The 21,511-nt window shown below is 44.0% G+C and overlaps 1 protein-coding gene across 2 annotated transcripts in view; it reads left to right on the top strand.

Annotated features, from left to right (window-relative positions):
- The first annotated feature begins 10,152 nt into the window (after positions 1-10,152).
- The window catches only part of LOC119169810 (arylsulfatase B), a 188,215-nt gene continuing 176,856 nt past the window's right edge, over positions 10,153-21,511 (top strand). Inside the window, exons 1-3 of one of the 2 annotated variants that reach the window (XM_075886648.1) lie at positions 10,159-10,225; positions 11,763-11,825; positions 17,472-17,614. In XM_075886648.1, the coding sequence (XP_075742763.1) occupies positions 10,211-10,225; positions 11,763-11,825; positions 17,472-17,614 (221 nt within the window). In that variant the 5' untranslated portion in view covers positions 10,159-10,210. Of the gene's footprint in view, positions 10,226-11,762; positions 11,826-17,471; positions 17,615-21,511 lie in introns of both variants that reach the window. The other variant, XM_075886649.1, reaches the window with a different exon arrangement.

The raw sequence follows: 21,511 nt of genomic DNA, 5'->3' as shown, positions 1-21,511 counted from the left end.
TTCACAGGAAAATTTTTAGGTCAGTATGGGGGTAAATTTCAACATAAAAAGAATGTTCGCAGCGGTTTCGTGCGTAATTTCAATTAAACTATTTTCGATGCACACAATATTGATTACGCATACAAAAACATGCCCACAAAGTTCTCGTAATAGGAAACATTCACACTGTTCACAGCTGGCCACTCGCGAGCACAACAACACTACTTTCAACGGCTTTATATAGGCACCGTATTTCAACCTCCTATATGGCTCTAGAGGGAAGCTTTTTTAAAATAATTGATTAATGAAGATTCACGGGGTAGGTTTCAATTTGAGGTGGCCTACTGCAAATTTTTCAATATAAATGCCTTCTATTTTAAACTTGCTAATACTGAGTCTTTTTTAATTACAGCAGGCTCCGATTCCTCAGCCTCGAGAACTGAGGCCAGCGTTACACAAGGCGACGATAGCGCGGCAGTGGTGCTGCTGGTGCAGGTTGACTGTTCGGTAGCAGCGCGGTTACGTTCCGTAATGCTTGCCATGCTTCGTTCAGTCGTTAGCTCCGGCTGCAAATGTGAAGGGAGGTATGTAAGTAGTAAGGGTACTGCATTCCACCTGGGTAACCGCTTTTGTTCTTCTTTCTGTGAGGTACTCTTGTCGGAAGTGGCGGCTAAATACGTTATTAAAGTTCGAAGTTTGATTAGCCGAACAAGTGTCCCGCCCGATCGCAGCAAGCCACTTTTCTAATGTACCTGCAGCAGCTTGTGAAATCATGGAACCAAAGCTCATCAGTGTTGTTCTTTCCACTCGATGTGAACAACGGTGCGCAACAAAACGACATACGAGGACAATCAGATCACGTGGTTGCGCGAAGCTAAAATAGAATATAAAACACAAATACTGTCAAACTAAAGCACACTTTTTCGCACCGGCATCACATTCAGATAGATTGCATTCGGGACACGCACCTGTTAAAGCATGCGAGAACCAAAAATGCACCTAAATTTTGACGGCAACGCGAATTCAGGAGCTTAGCAATGAGCGTGGGCGTTCACTACCAGCTTCCGTTGAATTGGATCGGAGGAATTGATATGGCTGTACCCTTTAGATCGGGCGGTAGCTAACGCCACCAAGTCGTAATAATTAATGAACCAAAAACTAGATTTTTTTCTTGTTATATAGTAAGGTTGTGGACTCGTACATTGAAGTGAAGGGTTTAATTTTCACTCGTACCTTGACTTTAGCCACCAATCAGATAATTTCCTTCTAATTAATTCTACCCGCCTAAAGTCTATTTTGCCATCCCTGTCCCTAAACCCCAATGCTTTGAGAAACTCTGCGCCATCATCCTGAATTATAGGGTGAAGCTCTTTACAGAACAGAAAACTGCCGATCAAGTGTTCGGCAGTTTCCTCTTCCTCTCCACACGCACTGCATACCGTGTGTGCCCCTTCGTATTTGGTCCGATATGTCCTGGTTCGCAGTACTCTCGTCCTGGCCTCAAACAGTAGAGAACTGCCCCGAGTATTATCGTAAATCCTTTCCCTGACCATTTCCTGCTTAAAAGTTCGATAGTTCTCTAGTGCGGACTTCTTAATCATGCCAATTCTCCACATATCGGTCTCAGCTTTCTTCACCTTCTTCTTAACCGATAATTCCTTTTGGTTTGGCCCCCTGCTGTTTTCTAAGTATTTACCAGTCAATCTTCTGGTTCGCTTCCTCCATTTTGTATCGACATTCTTCATATAGTCTACTCGCACAGCGTCGCCATGCGGGAACTAGAAGCAGCGGCGGAGCGCGCGCTTTACGACCAGAGGAGACAGTTCGTCTAGGAAGTGAAACAAATAGAGGAGGTGCTGGCTGAGTGCGCTGGCCCACTGAGTCGCTTAGCTATTACTCTTTAGTGCCTGCTGCTTTGGGTGGCGGGTACGACTGAGTGAGTGGGTGTGGGGCCGGCAGAGTGCACTTGCTTTGCTCCACGTGATTGTGCGGTGCCGGGAGCTTCGATGGCGGTGACGGTGAAAGCGAGGTGTGAGCCTAAAGAGCTTCGCCCTCAAAAAATATGCTTTTGAAAGGCCTCAAAATTCCTTCACAAGGCTTATTACGTATTAGTTTTCTCACCAAGGCCAGTAGGCAGTATTATCCTCGGGGTGCTGTGCCCCGAGGGTAAAATCTGCCTCATTTGATTTATTGCCTGGACTAAAGCAAAACGTGTTCTGGTTGGAACTTTTCAAAGAATGTAAATTGCCTTTTGTGTTGTCTCCTTACGTAGGAAAGAAGAAAGTGAGTGCACTATGCAGTGCAGCTCCACTTTTTCGACGAGGTTTATTTGTACATCGCTGTGTGGCTGCATGTAAGCGGTATGCATTGTCTAGATAAAACATCTTTTAGGGCACTGTGCTCGTATTTAGGTTCGATGTGGGCAGGCGCATGGGCTCTGGAGCTTAATATCAGAGTTTTTTATCTGTGATACTCAGTGATTGTACCGCAGCTTTTTGTAGTCACTCACTCACCAGGCAGCAACTGTGATGCCATCTCTTATAGCAGTTGACAAAACGTTTTCCAGTTTTCCCTTGTCACTGTGTCGGATGCAGTCTTGTGGCAAAGAGTATGTAGTCGTGAAAACTGAACATTTAGATATACCGACATTCATGGGTTGAGTTGACATCACCAGGCATGGCGCACATCTCTTGTTGATATCGCAAGGTAAATCGTAGATTGTTTTTCCCTCCTTGGATAAATGTTGGTGAACCGTAAGTGAGAGTTTGCAGATCATTGTTAACAATAAGGTATTTGATATCCATCCCAAGCCATCACACTACTAACAAAGCACATCAACGTAATGAGGAAATTCGGCCAGTTAGCTGAACAATGGCACGCGGCCACGGTGATCTTTTTCTCAATCTCGGTAAATCAATCAACTTTGACAATCTGGCCCCTATCTCCTTAACTTCATGTATAAAAAAAGCATCTGAACATGTCATCCTAAATCGTGTATCGCGTTGCATAGAGGATCACGAACTTTTTTCATTCGAAATTGCCGGGTTCCCTCCATACTTATTAAGACAAGACAAACTAGCTATTACAAGACTAATGCTAGCTATTACTGAAGAACCAGATCTTCATCTAAATGAAATTGGCAGATTTCACGTACAGAGGGAACCGGTTATATGCGAAGCACATATGACAAATGCTGATATGCCACTTTAAAATCAGCACAACGCTACGAGGTGGAGGTATATGATGCCGTACATGACATGCGTGTCACGATTATTACGTTTGCACAAGTTATATATTTCGTCATTCATTGACCTCGCGTAACACCAAATTATGTATATGTTCAGCTAGCAAAATGGTCACGAGCGCATCATGAAGGGCCCTTGTATACTCCAATGTAGCGTTGACGCGCGTGCACAGTGGGCACAGCGACGCCACGTTAGCAAAGCGCGAACACTAAAGCCTGACGCCAGGAGCGAGCAGCCTTTGCCGGGGCGGCCGAACGGCAAACGGCGCGAAATGCGATCTGGTGCATTTCGCGCCGATGCGTTGCCCAGACAACACTGCGTCGCCCTGTTTTCGGGATGGAGGGATGCCGGACTCGCTGAAACGCGCATGCGTAAAAGCAACGCAGCGCGGCGCACTCCTGCGAGTATATGGCAGCACCGGCGCCTGGCATGGCAACACCGGCGTGACGCTACGAAATGAACTTCGGCGAGCACGTGCCTCGCGTCACGTTGAATTGTATTGGCGCCTTCACTGTGGCATGTAGTCATGTTCTCACATGACACGCATCTCATAATTATCTTGTTTGCACCAGTCACAAACCTTCGTCATTCATTAGCGTCACGTAATAAAAATACGGCCGCGAGCACATAATCAGTATAACACGTAGTCATGTTGTTACATGACACTCAAGTCGTGATTATCATGTTTGAATGTCTCATTTACTTATGTTGTCCGTTCGCCTCGCGTAATACCAAGATTGGCACATGTGAAGCTAGCGAAACGGCCGCATATGAAGCAGCGCATCATGAGCGTGGCATGTAGTCATGTTGGTACATGACACGCATATTATGTTAATCATGTTTGCACCTGCCACATACATTCGTAATACATTCACGTCCCGTAGTATAAAATTTTCTATAAGTGAAGCTAGCATAACAGCCGCCAGCGCATCATGCGCGTGGCATGTAGTCATGTTGTTACATGACATGCATCTCATGATTATCATGTTCACATCAGTCACATACCTTCGTCATCCAATCACGTACTGTAATACCAAGTTTGGTATATGTGACGCTAGCGAAACGGCCACGAGCACATCATGAGCGGGGCATGTAAACATGCTGTTACATGACACGCATGTCATGATCTTCATGCTAGGGTGTGTCGATTCTGTTCACCATGCAATCATGCCATACCATAGCAGTTTTGCAACATGCCATGTGAACGAAACCACCGTAAGAGCTGCAGGACCATGAAATGTAAAACATGACATTTATAACGTACATGTCATGATTTTCATGTTATGACTAGTAAATTATGTTCTTCATACAATGATGTTATGCCATACCCACCTTGGTGTCGATGCCATTATCGAAACGGCCAGGGAAGCTAAAAGTCTTGGGCAGCTACATAGATAGATAGATAGATAGATAGATAGATAGATAGATAGATAGATAGATATATAGATAGACAGATAGATAGATAGATAGATAGATAGATAGATAGATAGATAGATAGATAGATAGATAGATAGATAGATAGATAGACGGACGGACAGACAGGCGGACAGACAGACAGACATATAGATAGATAGATAGATAGATAGACAGACAGAAAGATAGATAGACAGAAAGATAGATAGATAGATAGATAGATAGATAGATAGATAGATAGATAGATAGATAGATACGCTCAAATTCGCCGAAGTTCCCTAGGAAATGCTTCGCATTTAAAACCAGAGTTGCCCGGGGCATCCTCGCTCAATACCTCACTAAAGCATTCGAAGACGTCTCCCACCGCTTTAAAGTGGAATACCTTGCCAGCTTCAGTCTCGGTAAGATTCCAAGCATACATTTGGTCTTTCCTAGAAAATTGAAAAGCCTAGCTACAAATATCGAAAGTTACATTCGTCACTTACACATTACATTCTCAAGGGACACCACAAGGGGCAGTCATTTCTCCACTCCTCTTCAATATAGTTATTATGAACGGACTGTCTGACAAACTCCGGCGCATCCCTAACATCAACCATGCCATCTACGCAGATGACATCGCCTTCTGATGCCCCTGAGGCTTCTTGTTGGAGTTAGAGCAGGCCCTTCAAACCCCTGTCAATACCACAGAAGCCCAGCTAAAAAACACCATTCTGCGGCTGTCCCCACTAAATCATAGTTGCTACTGTACCAGTGAATTCGCCAAGCCATTCGTAATTGAACGCCCTTATATAAGCTACCCATAGCACAAGCCAAAGACTAGCAACGTATACCCCTCGTGGACTCGATACGCAATCTTGGCCTGCTGGTCGGGGTCAGTGGCTGCCATGCACGAACAATAACACTCATCACAGCAAAAACGAAAAACATATTCTCTGTCTCATTCAGCGAGTCTCGTGTCAGCAACGAGGTCTTAGAGAGACCAACATTCTGCGCATATGCCAAGTGTTCCTGATGAGCCACGTCCGTTACGTCACCTCTGCCCACAACTGGAAGACGGGGGAAAAGACAAAACTAAACACATTCTTGCGGAAATGCATTAGGCAAGTCCTTGGTTTGCCGCAAAATATGCGCACTTCCCGTCTTGACCATCTAGGCATGCACAACGACATCGATGAAGTGATCAAGCCGCCGATGACGGCACCGCCCACGTAAACCACCTTTCCTTCTCCAAGGCAGGCCGCCGATTTCCAAGCGAGCGCGGCATATCCCCGGATATCTACCCTGAGCGTGCAGTAACCCTCACAGAGCTGTCTGCGCTACCTACATTGTAATCCCATTTTTGCAAAATGTTCACCCGCAACACAACAAAGGCAGATGTGTGGCCTGCGCTCACACAATCCTCGACCGTACTGCCGCAAATCGCAACTCTACCGTATTTATCGATTCGGCCCCATTTGGTAACTGCTCCACCTTTGAAGTTCGCACTCGCGGTAGTAGGGGGCGACACAGCTATACGCTCAGCCGCCCCGGTTAGGTTACGAACGAGCGCCATAGCCGAGCAGGCTGCTAGAGCTTTAGCAAACCTTCACACACCAATGTCCTCACAGACTTTCATGCCGCCATTTGTCATTACTAAACCAGCCACATCGCTAGAGACGGAGCCCACATTTTACAAACACGCAAATACACGGGCTTGCACTATACCTGTTTTGGTTTCCTGCCCACGAAATTGGCTGATCATCGAGCACGAAAACGGACCTGCCATGAATATCAATCAGCCACTGAAGAGATGGACGCCGACCTCGTTTATGAACCTTTACTCACCTTCCATGAAATTACCTCTCACTACCGAAACGACAAAAGTCAATACACTTCAACACATGCAAAGCTCGAACGCGCGCAGGAGGTAGCCTTTCGTATGCTACAACCGAGATCATACCCATCACGGGGAAGAGTCAGCCATTAAAACTCGAGCATAAATTCACAATGCACAGACTGCACAGAAGTGTACTGTTCACTCAAACACATGCTCTGGCATTGTTCCACGTTATTTCAGAGACCTCTCATCAGTGAGTCGGACGGGAAGAGGTATTCAGGAGACTCAATTTCCAAGGAAGGAAGAAAGGAAAATAGAGGGAAAAGAAAGGCAAGGAGGTTAACCAGCCTATAGGCAGCCGGTTTTCTACCCTGCGCATGGGAGAGGGATGGGGGAGATGAAAGAGAGCAGAGAGGAAAGAGAGAAACAGCACATTCGGCAGCACACGCGCGCACACTCAGTCATAGTCCAGTCTTGTCTTTCGCGGTGTGTGACATTGCTGTTACAGTCGCTTGTTAAAGTTGGTGTCGCCTAGGAATTTCAACAGAACTTTCGTCGCCTTCTGTTCTCAATCTCCGAAACCAACAAAAAACAGTTCAGGAGGCTCAAATGCTGGTTGTACGCCACCACGTTCCCATCCCGACTCAGGCGCCTCCTACAGTAGCGGCTGTTATGATGTCCCTCGTGGACGACCAGGTGGCTTAAACTCCTCAGGACCGTTTAATAAAGTTCTTGGACTGACTGATATCCACCCCACAAATGCCTTACGGGTGAGAAAGCCAGTAGAGATTGTGTTAATTCAAGACCAGAAGCAGGAGAAAGGATTGACCATGCCTACAGCCTAAGCACTCTAGTAAGGTGGCGTCTGCGGAGATCCTTGGTTGAAATTAGTATACGTTGGCCACAGTCATGGTATATGGTGTGCGCAGTCCCTCAGATTATCAGCTGCTGCTTCTCGCAGATGTCGTCAGTTTCAATTGCAAGAAAGTGTAGGTCAGTTTTTTTATGCTTTCGAAGCACTGCTTTGCGCTGGCCTTCCACGCACTAGAAAGACCCCAAATGTCGGCACCATGCAATGAGCGTTACTGTGAAAGTCTAAGAAACATAAGGTTGTATGTTCTTATTTTGCTATCTTGAAGCGTTATACCACCTATCAGTGTGTTCGATGCGGTGAGCCGTAAGAGCAGATCTGGATGCTGCAGTGAAAGCGTGGAAACATTCCGTTTCTATATTAAGGAATGAATTTTTTGACAATTTTTCATTCTGCATCAGCGAAGGCTACCAAGGAATGGAACGAGAGCCTGGAAAGAAGCTCTCTAGCTAATTATGTTGGTGTCTGGTGAAAGGCCCTCAGGGGTATATGGATGTTGATAACAGTTTATAGGCTGAACATGATGTTTGGCGCAGACCTTTTAATTTTTTGTGGTGTTTTTTTACTGTGGACAAGTGGTTATGGAGGATCAGGGGGTTTAGGGGAATCTATTTATCATAAACAGATTCTGAAAATTTAGGGGGAGGCGCCGTCCATGTCGTTGCCTAGAAGCAAAAGCTCCGCCTTTGTCGATTCTGATACGCGTTGTGTGCTGTGCGTCGAACGTGGAATTACGTATGTTTCGCCACCTGCAGTCACTCGACGACCATTACAATCAGAAGACTTCACTTTTCGTACCTTGTATTTAGGTTTGTATTTCAAAGAATTTAGTGTTTCCCACGTCAGATTTACTTTGTCTATTGTGAAGTCTCAACTATCCCATGAAACCGAGATGTAGTACTGTCACTATACCTAGCGATGTGAACTCCGCCACTTTATACATGATTCACAACACCTGCGCAAAAATAACGCTCATATCGAGGCCTCAGGCATTTACGACAGTGTAGGGGCCTTGGTATTAATGGTCAAACTGATTTTCCAACTAGCGCAACCTTTTCTAGACCTTTCAAGAGCCCATAATTTTGCATGACATTATATCATGAATAAAAAGCATCAGAATTTTAAAAGTGGTATATTCAAGGTATACATAAGCATGAGATGACGCATGCTGTTACATCCGAACCCGCTCTTAGAATTACCAGTGTGTTCACGCCATGAATTTGAGATAGACCCATTCAGATTTGAACTGCCTTATCAACTATAGTGGCTTTGCTTATATTATTCTTCGTGTGGCTCCCCCCGACTTCTTGAATAACAAAAGAAGTTTTGTTTTAAAAGAATAAACCGAGCTTCTGTTTGTAAATTGAATTCGCACTTACCGTCCCATCGACGTGCACGTCGGCTATTGTCGTGCCCACGCTGTAGCTGCATATTTTACTGTCTCTTGTCTTGAGGACGGTGTAAGACTTCCATCTTCAACAACATTGTTCAGCAGATATGAAGGTATTCGAGTGATGCGATCACAACTACTAGATGGATGCCATTCAGTAGACGTGCTTCTATGCCGCAGGAGGTCTGATTCTGCCACGAGTTGGGTCCACCACCAAGTCCAATACAAGCGGAAAAACGGTGTTTTAGTGAAGAAGCAATCTTCAGAGTCAGTAAAAACAGTTCTGTATATTGCTGATTCACGGTGAAGAAGACAATAACTACGAATGGTTCAGTATTGACTGACACAACCATCCGAACTACAAAAATTGACGTTTAGAATGCAAAAGCGATGTACTCTGGAATAACGGGCATGTATCCGGCATCCCAATTCCACTACAGGTGAGTGCTTGGTGACTAGCATTGAGGAGCGACAACGTAACAGACTCTTTTCTCAGTGATATGTTTTTTTAATAACAACTTTTGTAACCCACAGTTTCGGTATCGTCCTTGGAGGTGCGCTGTTCCGTCGTGCGAGAGCCATTTAAACGTGCCATTTTGCCATACATGATGTTATCCGAATAGGGGTCTTCTCAGTGACCAGTCATTTGTGATATGGCACTGTGGTCTTCTACCGAGGTGAGTCATCCTTCCACGTTGGTGGAATGAAATCTTCCCTGGAGGCTGACCAGCGTAGCTGCCTGCTGTAACTTAAGTGTGGTGCTGCTAGCGCGTTAATATAGGCTCAATCATCGGTGAGGAGGAAGGAGTGGTTGGGGGTAAGGGTTCATAGTGCAATAGAAAGACTTCATTCATGACTGAAATAAAGAATGTAGAAAAGTATTACGTCAGGCGTCCAGACGCTCAGCTACACTTCTCTCCAATTTTCTTACATGAAAATGGCTGCAGTATTTTCCTGTGCAGTCCTCCCTTTGGGGCTGGTTCTTAGAAAATTTTTCGAAAAATATATGACATGCCAAGTATTTATCTCTTTTCAATTTTGCATTTAATTGCATGGAATGCTCTGGAACTCGTCTCTGAATATTTCGAGATATTCGCACGTTCCTAGTCACCAAAGCGTTGAAGCTAAAAACATTCCATGACGTTAGTGAGTGAGTATATCGGTCGCTCTATGTGTTTTCGCAAGTGTCAACTAACGACTATTGACCCGGAGTTAGCATCCGCTGTGTCGGACTTCTATAATAATGAAGTATTGCCCTCTCTGCTATTGTTCATTTATGTCGAACCGCACGCTGCATAGGCATTTGGCTCGACGTAAGTGCGCATAGCAATCTCGGATTGAGACGTGACATCATTATTTATTGTACAGCGAATGCTATGAGCACGTGTTCGAGATAAACACGTCATGTCGCTACGAATATGGCCGGTTAAGGTAGTGATGCGACAACTGCAAACATTCAAACCAGCGCAGCACCTTTATGAAACGAACTGAAGATGCTGAGAACCACTGTAAGTGCGTCACTTAGCCCTAAATTTTCGCGCATCACGCTATTCAGACAGCGTGCACAAAACAAAGAGGAAGTCCCATTCTCTAGGCGCAGCTTTTATTTCAGAAATATTTTGACGTTTCTCATGTGATCAAGTTCAACACTGGCCGACCTTTACTACAAAGATTGCCCTTGAATGGGTGATAGAGGTGGAGCTGATAATGGCTGATTCTCGTTTAGATATTATCATTATCAGCCTGACTACGCCGACTACAGGGCAAACGCCTCTCACATATTGCGCCAGTCAGCCCGCTCATGTGCTTTCCGCTGCCAAAATATCCTTGCGAACTTTTATATTCATCAGCCCACCTAACTTTCTGTCTCCCCTTCTGGCGTTTGACTTCCCTGGGAATCTAGTCAGTTACTCTTAATGACCACTGATTGTCTTGTCTACGAGCTACGTGCCCGGCCCATGTCTATTTCTTTTTGATTTCAACAAAGATGTTCTTAACCACGGTTTCTTCCCTGACACACTCATCTTTCTTCTTGTCGCATAAGGTTACACCTATCATTTTACTTTCCATCGCGCGTTGCGTCATCCTCAAATTAAGCTGAACCCTCCTTGTAAGCCTCCAAGTTTCTGCTCCATAAGTAAATACCGACAAGATGCAGCTGCAGTTATATACCATCCGATTCAGAGTTAGTGGCAGATTGCAATTCATGATTTGGGAATTCTTCACGAATTTGATCCAGCTCATCCTTATATTTCCAGTTATTTCACTCCCATCGTTGGGCTCCAAGGTTAATTCCTGTTCTGAGTAGACATATTCATTTACAACTTCCAGCGTCTCTCTGTTTATGCAAAAGTGCTGTTGTCGGCCGAGACTGCTGCAAAGTTCTTCAGTTTTGTTCATATTATTTTCCGTCTTACCATTCTGCTTTTCGTGTACAGTTCAATGATCATGAGCTGTTACTCGTTCCCAGAATTGTTCATCAACGCAATGTCATCAGCCAATTGCAGGTTACTAAGATACTCTACACTAACTCTTATCCTTAACTCTCCCCAATCTAGGGTCTTGAAAACCTCCTGTTAACAGGCGGCGAATGGCATTGGAGAGATCATCTTACTCTCTTTATATTCTTCTTTATTTAGACCCTGTACCATTTACTGAGGGGAACTATGGCGGCTGTTGATTTCTTCGAGTATGCTTATGTAGGCTTTTACGTACCGATTCCATAGGGCCAGCATTACTGCTGAGTTCTCGACTGAGTCATACGCGTTCTCGTAATCTATGAAAACTGTGTATTGGAGCTGCTTGTATTACGCACGTTTCTCTGTTATTTATTTATTTATTTATTCATTTATGTTCAAGAACTGCGACCCGATTCAGGGCTATTGCAGGAGTGGGGTACATAAATATAACAGCAAATAATAAGAACAATATCACAATTGCTTTACAGAAAAATATCGTCACCTCCCAAGCACAACCGGGTATAGAATGAGGAGAAAATAAGAATCTCACTCAAATGACTGTAAAAATATGATATATTCATTTCAGGAATGGAACCAGGTAACTCGTTCCAGTGAACAATGGGTCCTGGAAAAAACTGTACTTGAACAGGTTAGTATGTGCGAAAATTGGCTTAATGCTAAGAATGTGACCTGTTATGAATGGGTCAATATCACGCCTAGTACACATTAGTGATTACTTCAAAGAATTCATTGCAGATGAGGGAGAAAAAGCATGGTCATAGTGATGAGAAAAAAAAACTAACAGGTTTTCTTTGTAAGGATTCGATTTTACCTACGTCACCCACTTTGTATGGATTCGATTCGCATGAAGCGTACTTTAATATAGGACGAATCAGGGTTTTGTACATTAGCAATTTAGTAGATTTCGGAGTTTTAGCTCACGTACGTCTTAAGTAACCTAATTTTTAGTGCTTTAGATGTAGTGTAATCTATGTGGTGTGACCGTTGTAAGTTGTAAATGAACCACGGCATTTGTATATCTGTTCACGGGAAACTGCGATGTTGTTGAAAGAGTATTAATGGTGCGATGAAACATGGCTGTTCGTGAATGACAAAACTGAGGTTTTGGGAAAGTTTATGCGCATCTGCGAATCCAAGCATCATCAACAAAAATGTGAGAAGGAATTCTGAAGTATGATGTGATCATAAGGAGAAGTGATTACCTGATAAAGTACACAGTCATCGGCGCCCCACCGCCGTGGTCTAGTGGCTAAGGTACTCGGCTGCTGACCCGCAGGTCGCGGGCTCGAATCCCGGCTGCGACAGCTGCATTTCCAATGGAGGCGGAAATGTTGTAGGCCCGTATGCTCAAATTTGGGTGCACGTTAAAGAACCCCAGGTAGTCGAAATTTCAGGAGCCCTCCACTACGGCGTCTCTCATAATCATATGGTGGTTTTGAGACGTTAATTCCCACAAATCAATCAATCAATCACACAATCATCGGCTGCACAGACGAACTTGGGACCTAATATTGCTGAGAAGATCATTTATAAAAATTAAAAATAACAGAGGACCCAACACAGAGACCTGTGAGGCACCAGATGTAACTTCAATGGCTGAGGATGGCTTGAAATTAGGTGAGACGAATTGAGAGCGTGAGTGTAAAACGCTTCCTACGCAGTCGACCCATTGCGGAATATTTAAAATTGCCTTTAGTTTACTTGGAAGCTTGCTGTGAATAACGGTGTCGAACGCCTTTGAAAATGTATAAAGGCATCAGTCTGATAATCAATATGTAAAGTGCTCATAATATCATGTGAACGTTTCACCAGCTGCGTAATTGTGCTGAAACTGCGACGAAATCCATGCTGTATGCTGGTTAAAAGGTTTTTTTTGCTTCAAGAGACTCAGGTGTGTGTTTCTGAAAGATGTGTTCGAGCAAGTTTCTGAAATCGGAAGGGAGTGATGTGGGTAAATAATTTGTGAGGAGCTGTCTGTTTTCTGACTTATGTAGTGAAGTGAAGAGTGTCTTCAGCGGCATTGCTCTGCGCCTCAGCGGCATCACCATCGGCATGAGCTTGTTGTTGCCGCGCTTGACCAAACGCTGCTGGTCGCCTCTCATTCTGCGTTCATCTTTTTCTATATACCTTTAATGGTACGAATATGGTCTATAGGGGAGTATCCTGTACGAAATCCTGCTTGGTACTTTCGTTGATTGAACTCTAATATCACCTTATTGCTATCAGCTATTATTCCTGTATATAGTTTGTGGAGAAGAAACAATAAACTGATAGGTCTGTAAGTTTTCAATACTTTGACGCTTCCTTTCTTATGGATTGAAATTGATTCTTCCAAGAATCTGGTGCCGTTCCCGTCAAGAGCTACTTCGTATATAAGGTGGCCAGTTTTTCTAACACAATTTCTCCGCCATCTTTCAGCAGGTATATTGTTACCTCACTCTCACCAGCGGCTTTGTCTCTTTGAATTCCTTTTCAGGCTTTCCTTACTTCCTTTGTCATTACTCATAGAATGTCGACTACCTGACCACCGAGTGTTTATATTCAATGGGACGGCATGTATAACACGACCTTCATTACAGTACGGCTGAGAGGACGTGCAGGTCATTAGCTGCTGCACAAGCAATTATTGTTCTTTTGTCGCGCGTACGTTCAAAGACCGTAAACACCTTCTGTACACCTATGGACAACAACTGGGTGGACGCGCGTATCGTATATTGTCTAATTGCATGTATTTTCTATTTTGTTTGTGATGTGCTTCTTGTCGAACGTATTTGCATTCAGTTTTATCAGTCTAACATCATATCGTTATGTATTGTAATTGTTATTGTATTGATGTTGTTTCGTTTGCTTTCCTTTTGTGTTTTATGTACCCCACTCCCCTCTGTAACGCTTTGTGCAATTCAGGGTAAAGTGAATGAAATAAAATGAGTTTCATCATGACTATAGATCATTGTCGATGGCATGCAGGAACACACAGCAAGCATTTTTACGTTGTTCCGCAGTGTTTTAGGGTGCCAGAGTGTTCTATTTGTGGATTAGTTATATACACATTAAAAGTAATAAAAGCTTGGACCATCTTCTTGAAAGGAAGCCTGATGGAATCAGGAGGCTTCTCCATCAGGCTTCTCCGTCAGGAATCCTGATGGAGAAGCCTTGCGCACGGGTGGCGTTCCGGGTAGAATGTGGCGCTTGCGCCGGTGCTGCGTTGAGTGCTCAAAGATTCGTTTGAAGCGATGGCTAGCGTAGGTCTTCTAGGTGACACGTACCGACATGTTTTAGCGCATACTTTAGGATCGCGTCAGATTTTTGCGCGTGAACCGACGACTCGGCGGTGTAACGAGCAACGGTCATGGCAAGTGTTGTGTGCGAACGAACGAGGTGGCCGCTGCGGGCGCCGCGGTGAGAGTGCGGTAGGCGATAGAGAGAGAGAGAGAGTGACGGCAGCGTGCGTTGCAAAAGCAGCACGACATGAACGCGTAGCAGTGGCGTAACCTATTCGACACCGCACCAACATCTGCAGCACGGGGCCCGCTCGTACGAAGGACCAGCGTTACACAGGCTAGTCAAAAAGCTCGCATCTGAAAGGAGTGGTGAGAAACGGCCTAGTTACGGTACATTTGATTGCCAGCGTTAAAGCGGCACTGCAACACTCATTAAGCATGGTCAGAAAACGTATCTGATCGGTAGTAGAGGCTTCCGACAACACGCAAGCCAAAGAATATAGCGCAGCATGCGGCCTAAAATTCACAATAAATTATTGATTTGTGGGGTTTAACGTCCCAAAACCCCCATATGATTATGAGAGACGCCATAGTGCAGGGCTTCGGAAATTTTGACCACCTGGGGTTCTTTAACGTACACCCAAATCTGAGCACACGGGCCTACAACATTTCCGCCTCCATCGAAAATGCAGCCACCGCAGCCGAGATTCGATCCCGTGACCTGCGGGTCACAATAAATTATCAAAGTGAGCTAAAAATTGCTTTCTCGTTTCTCGAAAAATCACGGAAAATAAGCCCAGTAAGCTTATCTATCAGTCATTGGCTGATTTGAACATCTCGCACTCGGTTTTTTTTTAATTAAATGTATGTAGGGAGAGGTTGGTGCCAATGCGTGGCGCCGGCTACTCCTCTTCTCTTGCAAAAAAGTCAACATCGAACATTTTGTAGCAAACACAAGGCTCTACTTATGTACCTAGCAAAACACTTACACAATGAGTTCACGTCTTTCAACACTGAGTGATCACACCACACAGAAATGGGTCCGCACTCCATAGAAATGTATCCGCACCACACTGAGTTTGTAAAAGAACACAACTAATTAAGCCAATTTAAGTGTTCAAACAAAAGCGTGAAAGTACAATAAAATGTTTAAGGTGATCTTGTCGCTTAAAAACTGAACTATTTTCAGAAAAGTTTCTCACAAGTATCATAGTGAAACCCGAAACTACTGTTTTGAAACATACTGCGGTTAACAGTGAAGTACATTCGTTTTTTGTCTAAAACTTTTGAGCTATTTCTGATTCCTCCGAAAGTGAACGACTGCACGCGCTGCAGTGGCTTGTAGCTGCTTTCCTTTTGGCCATGGACCCAAGATTTTTGCAATTGGTGAAGGTTGCTTATCCAAAGAATTGAGTTTTTGAAAAAGGTTCTTTCGAGGTACGTCAAGATTTTTTACAATGCAGAAGAATGTGCTCCACGTCTTCTTGAGCTTCTCCACATGAGGAGGTAGGACTGCCAGCTTTCCTTATTCTATACAGGAAAGCCTTCGTGTAGGCTGTACCAAGTCGAAGCCTATGGATGACTGTTTCTACCGATTGGCTAACCTTTAACGTAATACTAAATTCTATACCGGGATAAATGTTATACAACAGAGAGTTTAGTGCACCATTTTTGAACCAAGTTTCCTTAGACAGCTGACAGCTCAGCTTATTTATTAGACACCGTGCATCGCTCATCGATAGAGGTAGCAGTCATATATTTTTTTCTTGATGTGCTGCATGTGCAATGTGATCAGCTATGACAATTCGTGTAATTCCACAGTGGCTTGGCACCTACTGGAACATTATGGTGTGGTTCAAATTTTTTGCTATAGCGTACGTCCTCTGTATTTCATATGCAAGCTCACTAGCTTTGTTGCCCAAGCTGATTCCTTTTAAAGAAACTAATGAGGACTGTGAGTCACTGACAACTACCCATCGAAATAGACCTGGCTGTAAACATATAAAGCGTAAAGCACAGAGTATTGCACAGAGTTCTGCCATTGTGGATGTTGTGAAATACGCTCGGTTGTTACAAAGGTCACCGCAAGAGGTGGTCACTTGTCCACGCGCGCGCGCGATGGCACTAAAAAATCCGCATATCCGAAGAAAAATAATCGCTTTTTATTTGACAATCGCACAACTATGAACGCTAAACCTTGAGCAATATTGGTGAGCACTGCGGATGGGGTTGGCCGTTTGGTGCCGTTTGAGGCATTGATAAGGGCGGAGAAACACAAAATTTTACAGACAAACAAACAGACAGACCAAAATTCTTTAGTCGAACGTCCCCAAAAAGGCTATCGTATTTAGAAATGTTTGAGGTCACAAGGCGCGAGTGAAGTCTTTTGTTTGCCCTTTTCATCACTCCCTGCTCAGCTTCTAGCGCTTTCGTCGGGAAGAGAGAGGAGAGAATGTGATTGCAGCGTGTCACAAATCCTTGTAACTCCGCTCGTACAGATGCATTCTTAAAACTTTCGCTGCGTTCAATTACTGAGGTAACACGCTTTTCAAGTCAATTATTTACATGGTTACTTCAAAAAGTGTTTCATGGCTCCTTTACGATTCGATGAGCGCTTTCGCTTTAAAATTACTATCTATAAACATAGATTTACTCAGTATCCTTTTAGATTCGATGAGCGCTTTCGCTTCGAAATCACTATCTCTAAACCTAGCTTTACTCAGTCTTACTGTTTCGTCTCTTGCGTCCCCAAGTAAGAGGCTATAATAAAAAATATTCCATTCATACAGCTTCAATAAGCTGCGACTGTTTACAGCGATTGTGCTTCTGCTAGGCTTATCTTCATTGCGATTGCGTGTTAGGGTAATAATAGGAGTTATTACGGCTAGCCTAAGTACTTCTCAGTTCATGCAAAATAAAATTTTGAGCCACTTCTGCGCACAAACTTCGTCTTGTAATGGTCAAAAAGACATTTCCGACGACTTGAAATTCAGCCAATGGCGGGAAGATGCAAATTTTAGAAGTAATTTTGGCAAAACACATTTTAAATGCAGATGATGTCTCCACCAGCGTGTCATGGAGTACTGATGGCCATGCAGAAACATGGTCATTCGGGAAAACCAAGTTTTTGCGAAACAAAATGTGCACCAACTTCGCAGACGCCTTCCAAGAAAGCCCTAATGCCTGGCTTCAAGACGTAAGCGAAATCAGTTTCTTCTTTTCGGATGTTTATTATTACATATGGAATAATTGTCATCCTCAAGGGCATTGCTTTCGCGCGTGCATTAGGCTGATTTTACATTGCGTGCTATAACTTGTACGGGAGGCCTGCGATAACAATCCAAATTAGTTTTGACAGCTTAATTATGTGCTGCAACTGGCTGGATATCTTAAATGTTTTACTTGTCATTTTGGGCTATGAGAATGACACCAAAATCATTCACAAAGAGCCTATGGGGCGTTATACAGAAAGTTGTCACAAATCGCAATGTGCAATCGGCGCTGTCTTCTGTGATAATGAACCAACTAGCCTATCCCCCTCTTCAACAACATCTAACTCCGAAGAAAGCCACGGAAAGTATAGAAGAATATATTTGTGGTCTTTTACTTGTAAACTAGTGTTAACGTGATCATGATAACAAAACTTGTTTCACTGAACCTCTGGCGTTGGTGTCGGCTTCTTCTTAGTCATCGTTGGTTGGGCGCACAACCCCATCTAGAACTAGACCGAAAAAATGCAAAAGACAAAAATATTATAAATGACAAAGATTTCCGTCTACGTGTGAGCCACACTAGATGACTCACTAGATGAATGTCATTAAGTGGAAGGAGTTTCGCAAAGGCGTCTTAAATGGCGAATGAGAAGAGGTGAATTGCACCAGGCGTCAAAAGTAGTGAACCGAGCAATTAGGGGAGGGGGTTAAAATATCCACACATTACAAAGCACTTAAACACACTGATGGATCAGCAGCAGCACAACCGTCAACGAAGTGGACAGCTGCATAGCTGCGCGTAGACAGGTAGTGGGCCCTTCACTGATTATCAAAAGAAAAAAAATAATGGCATAGTGGGCATTTAATAGACATTTAATGATACTTTGAAACAGCCAATGTTACGCACATGGTCGTTTGTTTTCTATAGCCCGGCTTGAGGTATGCACGTCGAATCAATGCATGCGAAGAGTAAAAGGAGCACTAAATGCAAATAGTGGGTAGAAGTAGACTGTTGAAATAACGGTCCAGAAAAACGCCAGGCGTGCGCAGTAGGCACCGCGCAGTCACAGAGAAAGCTAAAAGAGTGGCCTTTCAGAGCCTCTTCTAAACACTCATTGGGTAACCGCTGCAATCGCACTAGCTTGATGCCCCCTACGGCATTAATAAGAAAAAAATAGGGGCGAAGCTCCTTAAGGCATGGTTCTGTCCATCCCTTGTATGTATGTAGTCGTACGTAGCCACCGGTTGCACATACCCGCACTAGAGCGGGTATGTGCCACAGGTGAAGCAAGATGGGAGATGGTGGTACTTGGAGCGTTCACTAGAGGGACGCATGAATGAACGGACAGACAGACTAGCAGACGGAGGGATGAATGGATAGACGCGTGGACTTACGGACGGATGAACCCGCCAACAGACAGACAGACAGATAGATGGACGGACTCACTGACGTACGCATGTACAGATGGAAGGACGCATGCATGGACGCACGGATGGTCACGCAGATGGACGGAAGCAACAACGAATGGACGCACGGAAGCACGCACGGGCTTACGGATGCTTCGCCCCTCTCATCATCATTCACTTCGTGGATATGCTGTGATTTTTTGGGTTGCAGGCCGGTATTCGCTATTGGGTAGTAGTGTGGCATCGCTATGTTTTTTAATAATTTTTCTGAGATGCGTGGTATTCGGTAAACACTTGCAAGCAATTCTGTGGCAATTGTTCATGCAGTAGCTGACGAGGATGAGGAATTACGCCTGAAGTGGGTATACATGCCACAGTTAACAGGTGAACAAGAGCAACCTTTCAATGGGTCGGAGCATTGGATGACCCGCTCGTTACGCTATTCCCATTGAGAGACGACTGGTTATTCTACTGCTGCTTTATAAGTCGTATTAACGCGATTGCTTTCCCGACATCAAGCCTTCCTAAGGCAAGTTTGCCAACAATTCCCGATCACCGTTGTGGCTCAGTCGTAGAGTATGGGCTTGCACCCAGCGGTTTCGGGTGAGAGCCTCACTGTGTCGTTGATACTAAGTATTTTTTTTTCTAATTTTGTGCGACGTGGTTACGAACACCGGCGGTAGCGGCAGCAGCGGCGCCGCACAACTACGGCGCGCGCGACCCAAGTATTTTTCATAACACCTTAAGGTGTAAAATTTCGTAGTTGTACCTTTGTGCCAAGGAAGTATTGAAATAGAATCACGTTTTATTTGTACGCGTTGCGATAGCTCTTTTCTGATCCCCCGCCTGAAAGCGATCTTTCTGACGTTACTGTTGCCCTGCCCAGCGTTGCTCGCATTTATTGCACGGCCGCCGACACTCACAGCAGCAGACCGAAGGAAGCGGAAACTATAGCAGAAACAACGGCCATTGAACAAACTTGGGCTTGTTTGGTTCAACTGGTCTCTGCTAGATGACACCACGTATCCAGCCTAACCAAGCGAAAACAGAACTTTTGAACTACTTGCACCACTCCCCGTAATTCCTCCAAGCAGTTATTTTTTACCATCAATCAAACACAAACGGAGAAGCAGCATTTTATTACGTGCTGTAATGCACAGAAGGTATTTTTTATTGCGGCTCGTTTGATTACCAGTGATTGCTTGTAGTCGGACTCTCTCACGTCATTGGAATAATTTCCAAAATGTCCCACTCGTCACTCATGTGACATTTACCCTATTATCTCAAATAGTAGAGCACTGCTATTGATATTATTGACGTTTTAGACATTACCAAACAATGATCTTTCGCTTTGCACAGAATGAATTTACGTGAGAGACGTAAATTGTTTTATTGATTTATTTTATTTTTTGATACTATCAGCCCTGTGCTTGGGGCAATTTCAGGGAGAGTGTCACGTAATACATATTGTTCACGCAGTAAAGCAGTATTCAATGGCACAGAGGAATAACAGATGAATAATCATCATCGAGAAAAAAAGTAACAAACAGTGTCGACTATACCAATTAAAAATGGTGAAACTAATGTTGGCACCAAAAGTTAGCGATTATCAATGCATATAAAACTGTCTGACGCGTCTCTCACTGACATCGTTTTTTGAACAACCAGATCAAGTAAGCTATTCTACATTTCTTATTTGCCTTTAGTGTCCAATGAGGAAGCTTTCACGATCCGTGCTTGAAGGTGAAGCGCAAACGTTCCCAATTTTATGTCATAAACTTGGTCCAGTGCTATCGCCTTTCGATAACGCATCTCAAGCTCTACCACTTGGGTCAGACCATCGGTTCTGTTGCCGTTCACTTTATTCGGTATTTGTATGCACCTAAATGCAGAAGAATTTGTCAGCATAATTAGTAGGTCATCTGACGCATGTTGTATGCGCAGTTGTTAACAGATGACTCGAGTCTTTTAGTTCACTTCCTTCTGTTTACATTTATATGGTAATACTCAAGCCGATGGTTTCACGATTAATAATCATCTGGTGAAAAAACGACAATGAATGCCGACTGAAATAAAAACTGTTTGGAACACTTAAATGTGGCGTTAGCACTTCAGCTGTAACCTCGTTTTTTGTCACTGTTTTAGGCACCTTTTTCATCTTGGTCTGCTTTTCGTCATTTCGCTTTCCAACCATTGCATGATAATAATATGTTAAACAATATTCAGCAGATCTCAAGTACTTTGGAAAGCGATGTTATGCGAAGTTTGCGCATGGAAAGTGAAAACCTTGCAATTTTTAATTGAGGAAAATATTACAAAGTGGCGCTAATCATTTGTACACACGCACGCACAGACATACGTTAAGTAGCCGCATATGTTTTATATAACCAGTTCTTTACAGTTGTGCAAAGATGCCAAGACCAACACGGATATCAGCAAAAGAAGTGGTAAGCTGACATGAAATGCTGGTGCTC

This window comes from Rhipicephalus microplus, chromosome 2 (assembly GCF_043290135.1).
Source record: "Rhipicephalus microplus isolate Deutch F79 chromosome 2, USDA_Rmic, whole genome shotgun sequence".
NCBI classification, from domain to species: Eukaryota; Metazoa; Arthropoda; class Arachnida; order Ixodida; family Ixodidae; genus Rhipicephalus; species Rhipicephalus microplus.
The sequence above is the reverse complement of the archived record's forward strand: the minus strand, read 5'-3'. Positions and strand labels throughout refer to the sequence as shown.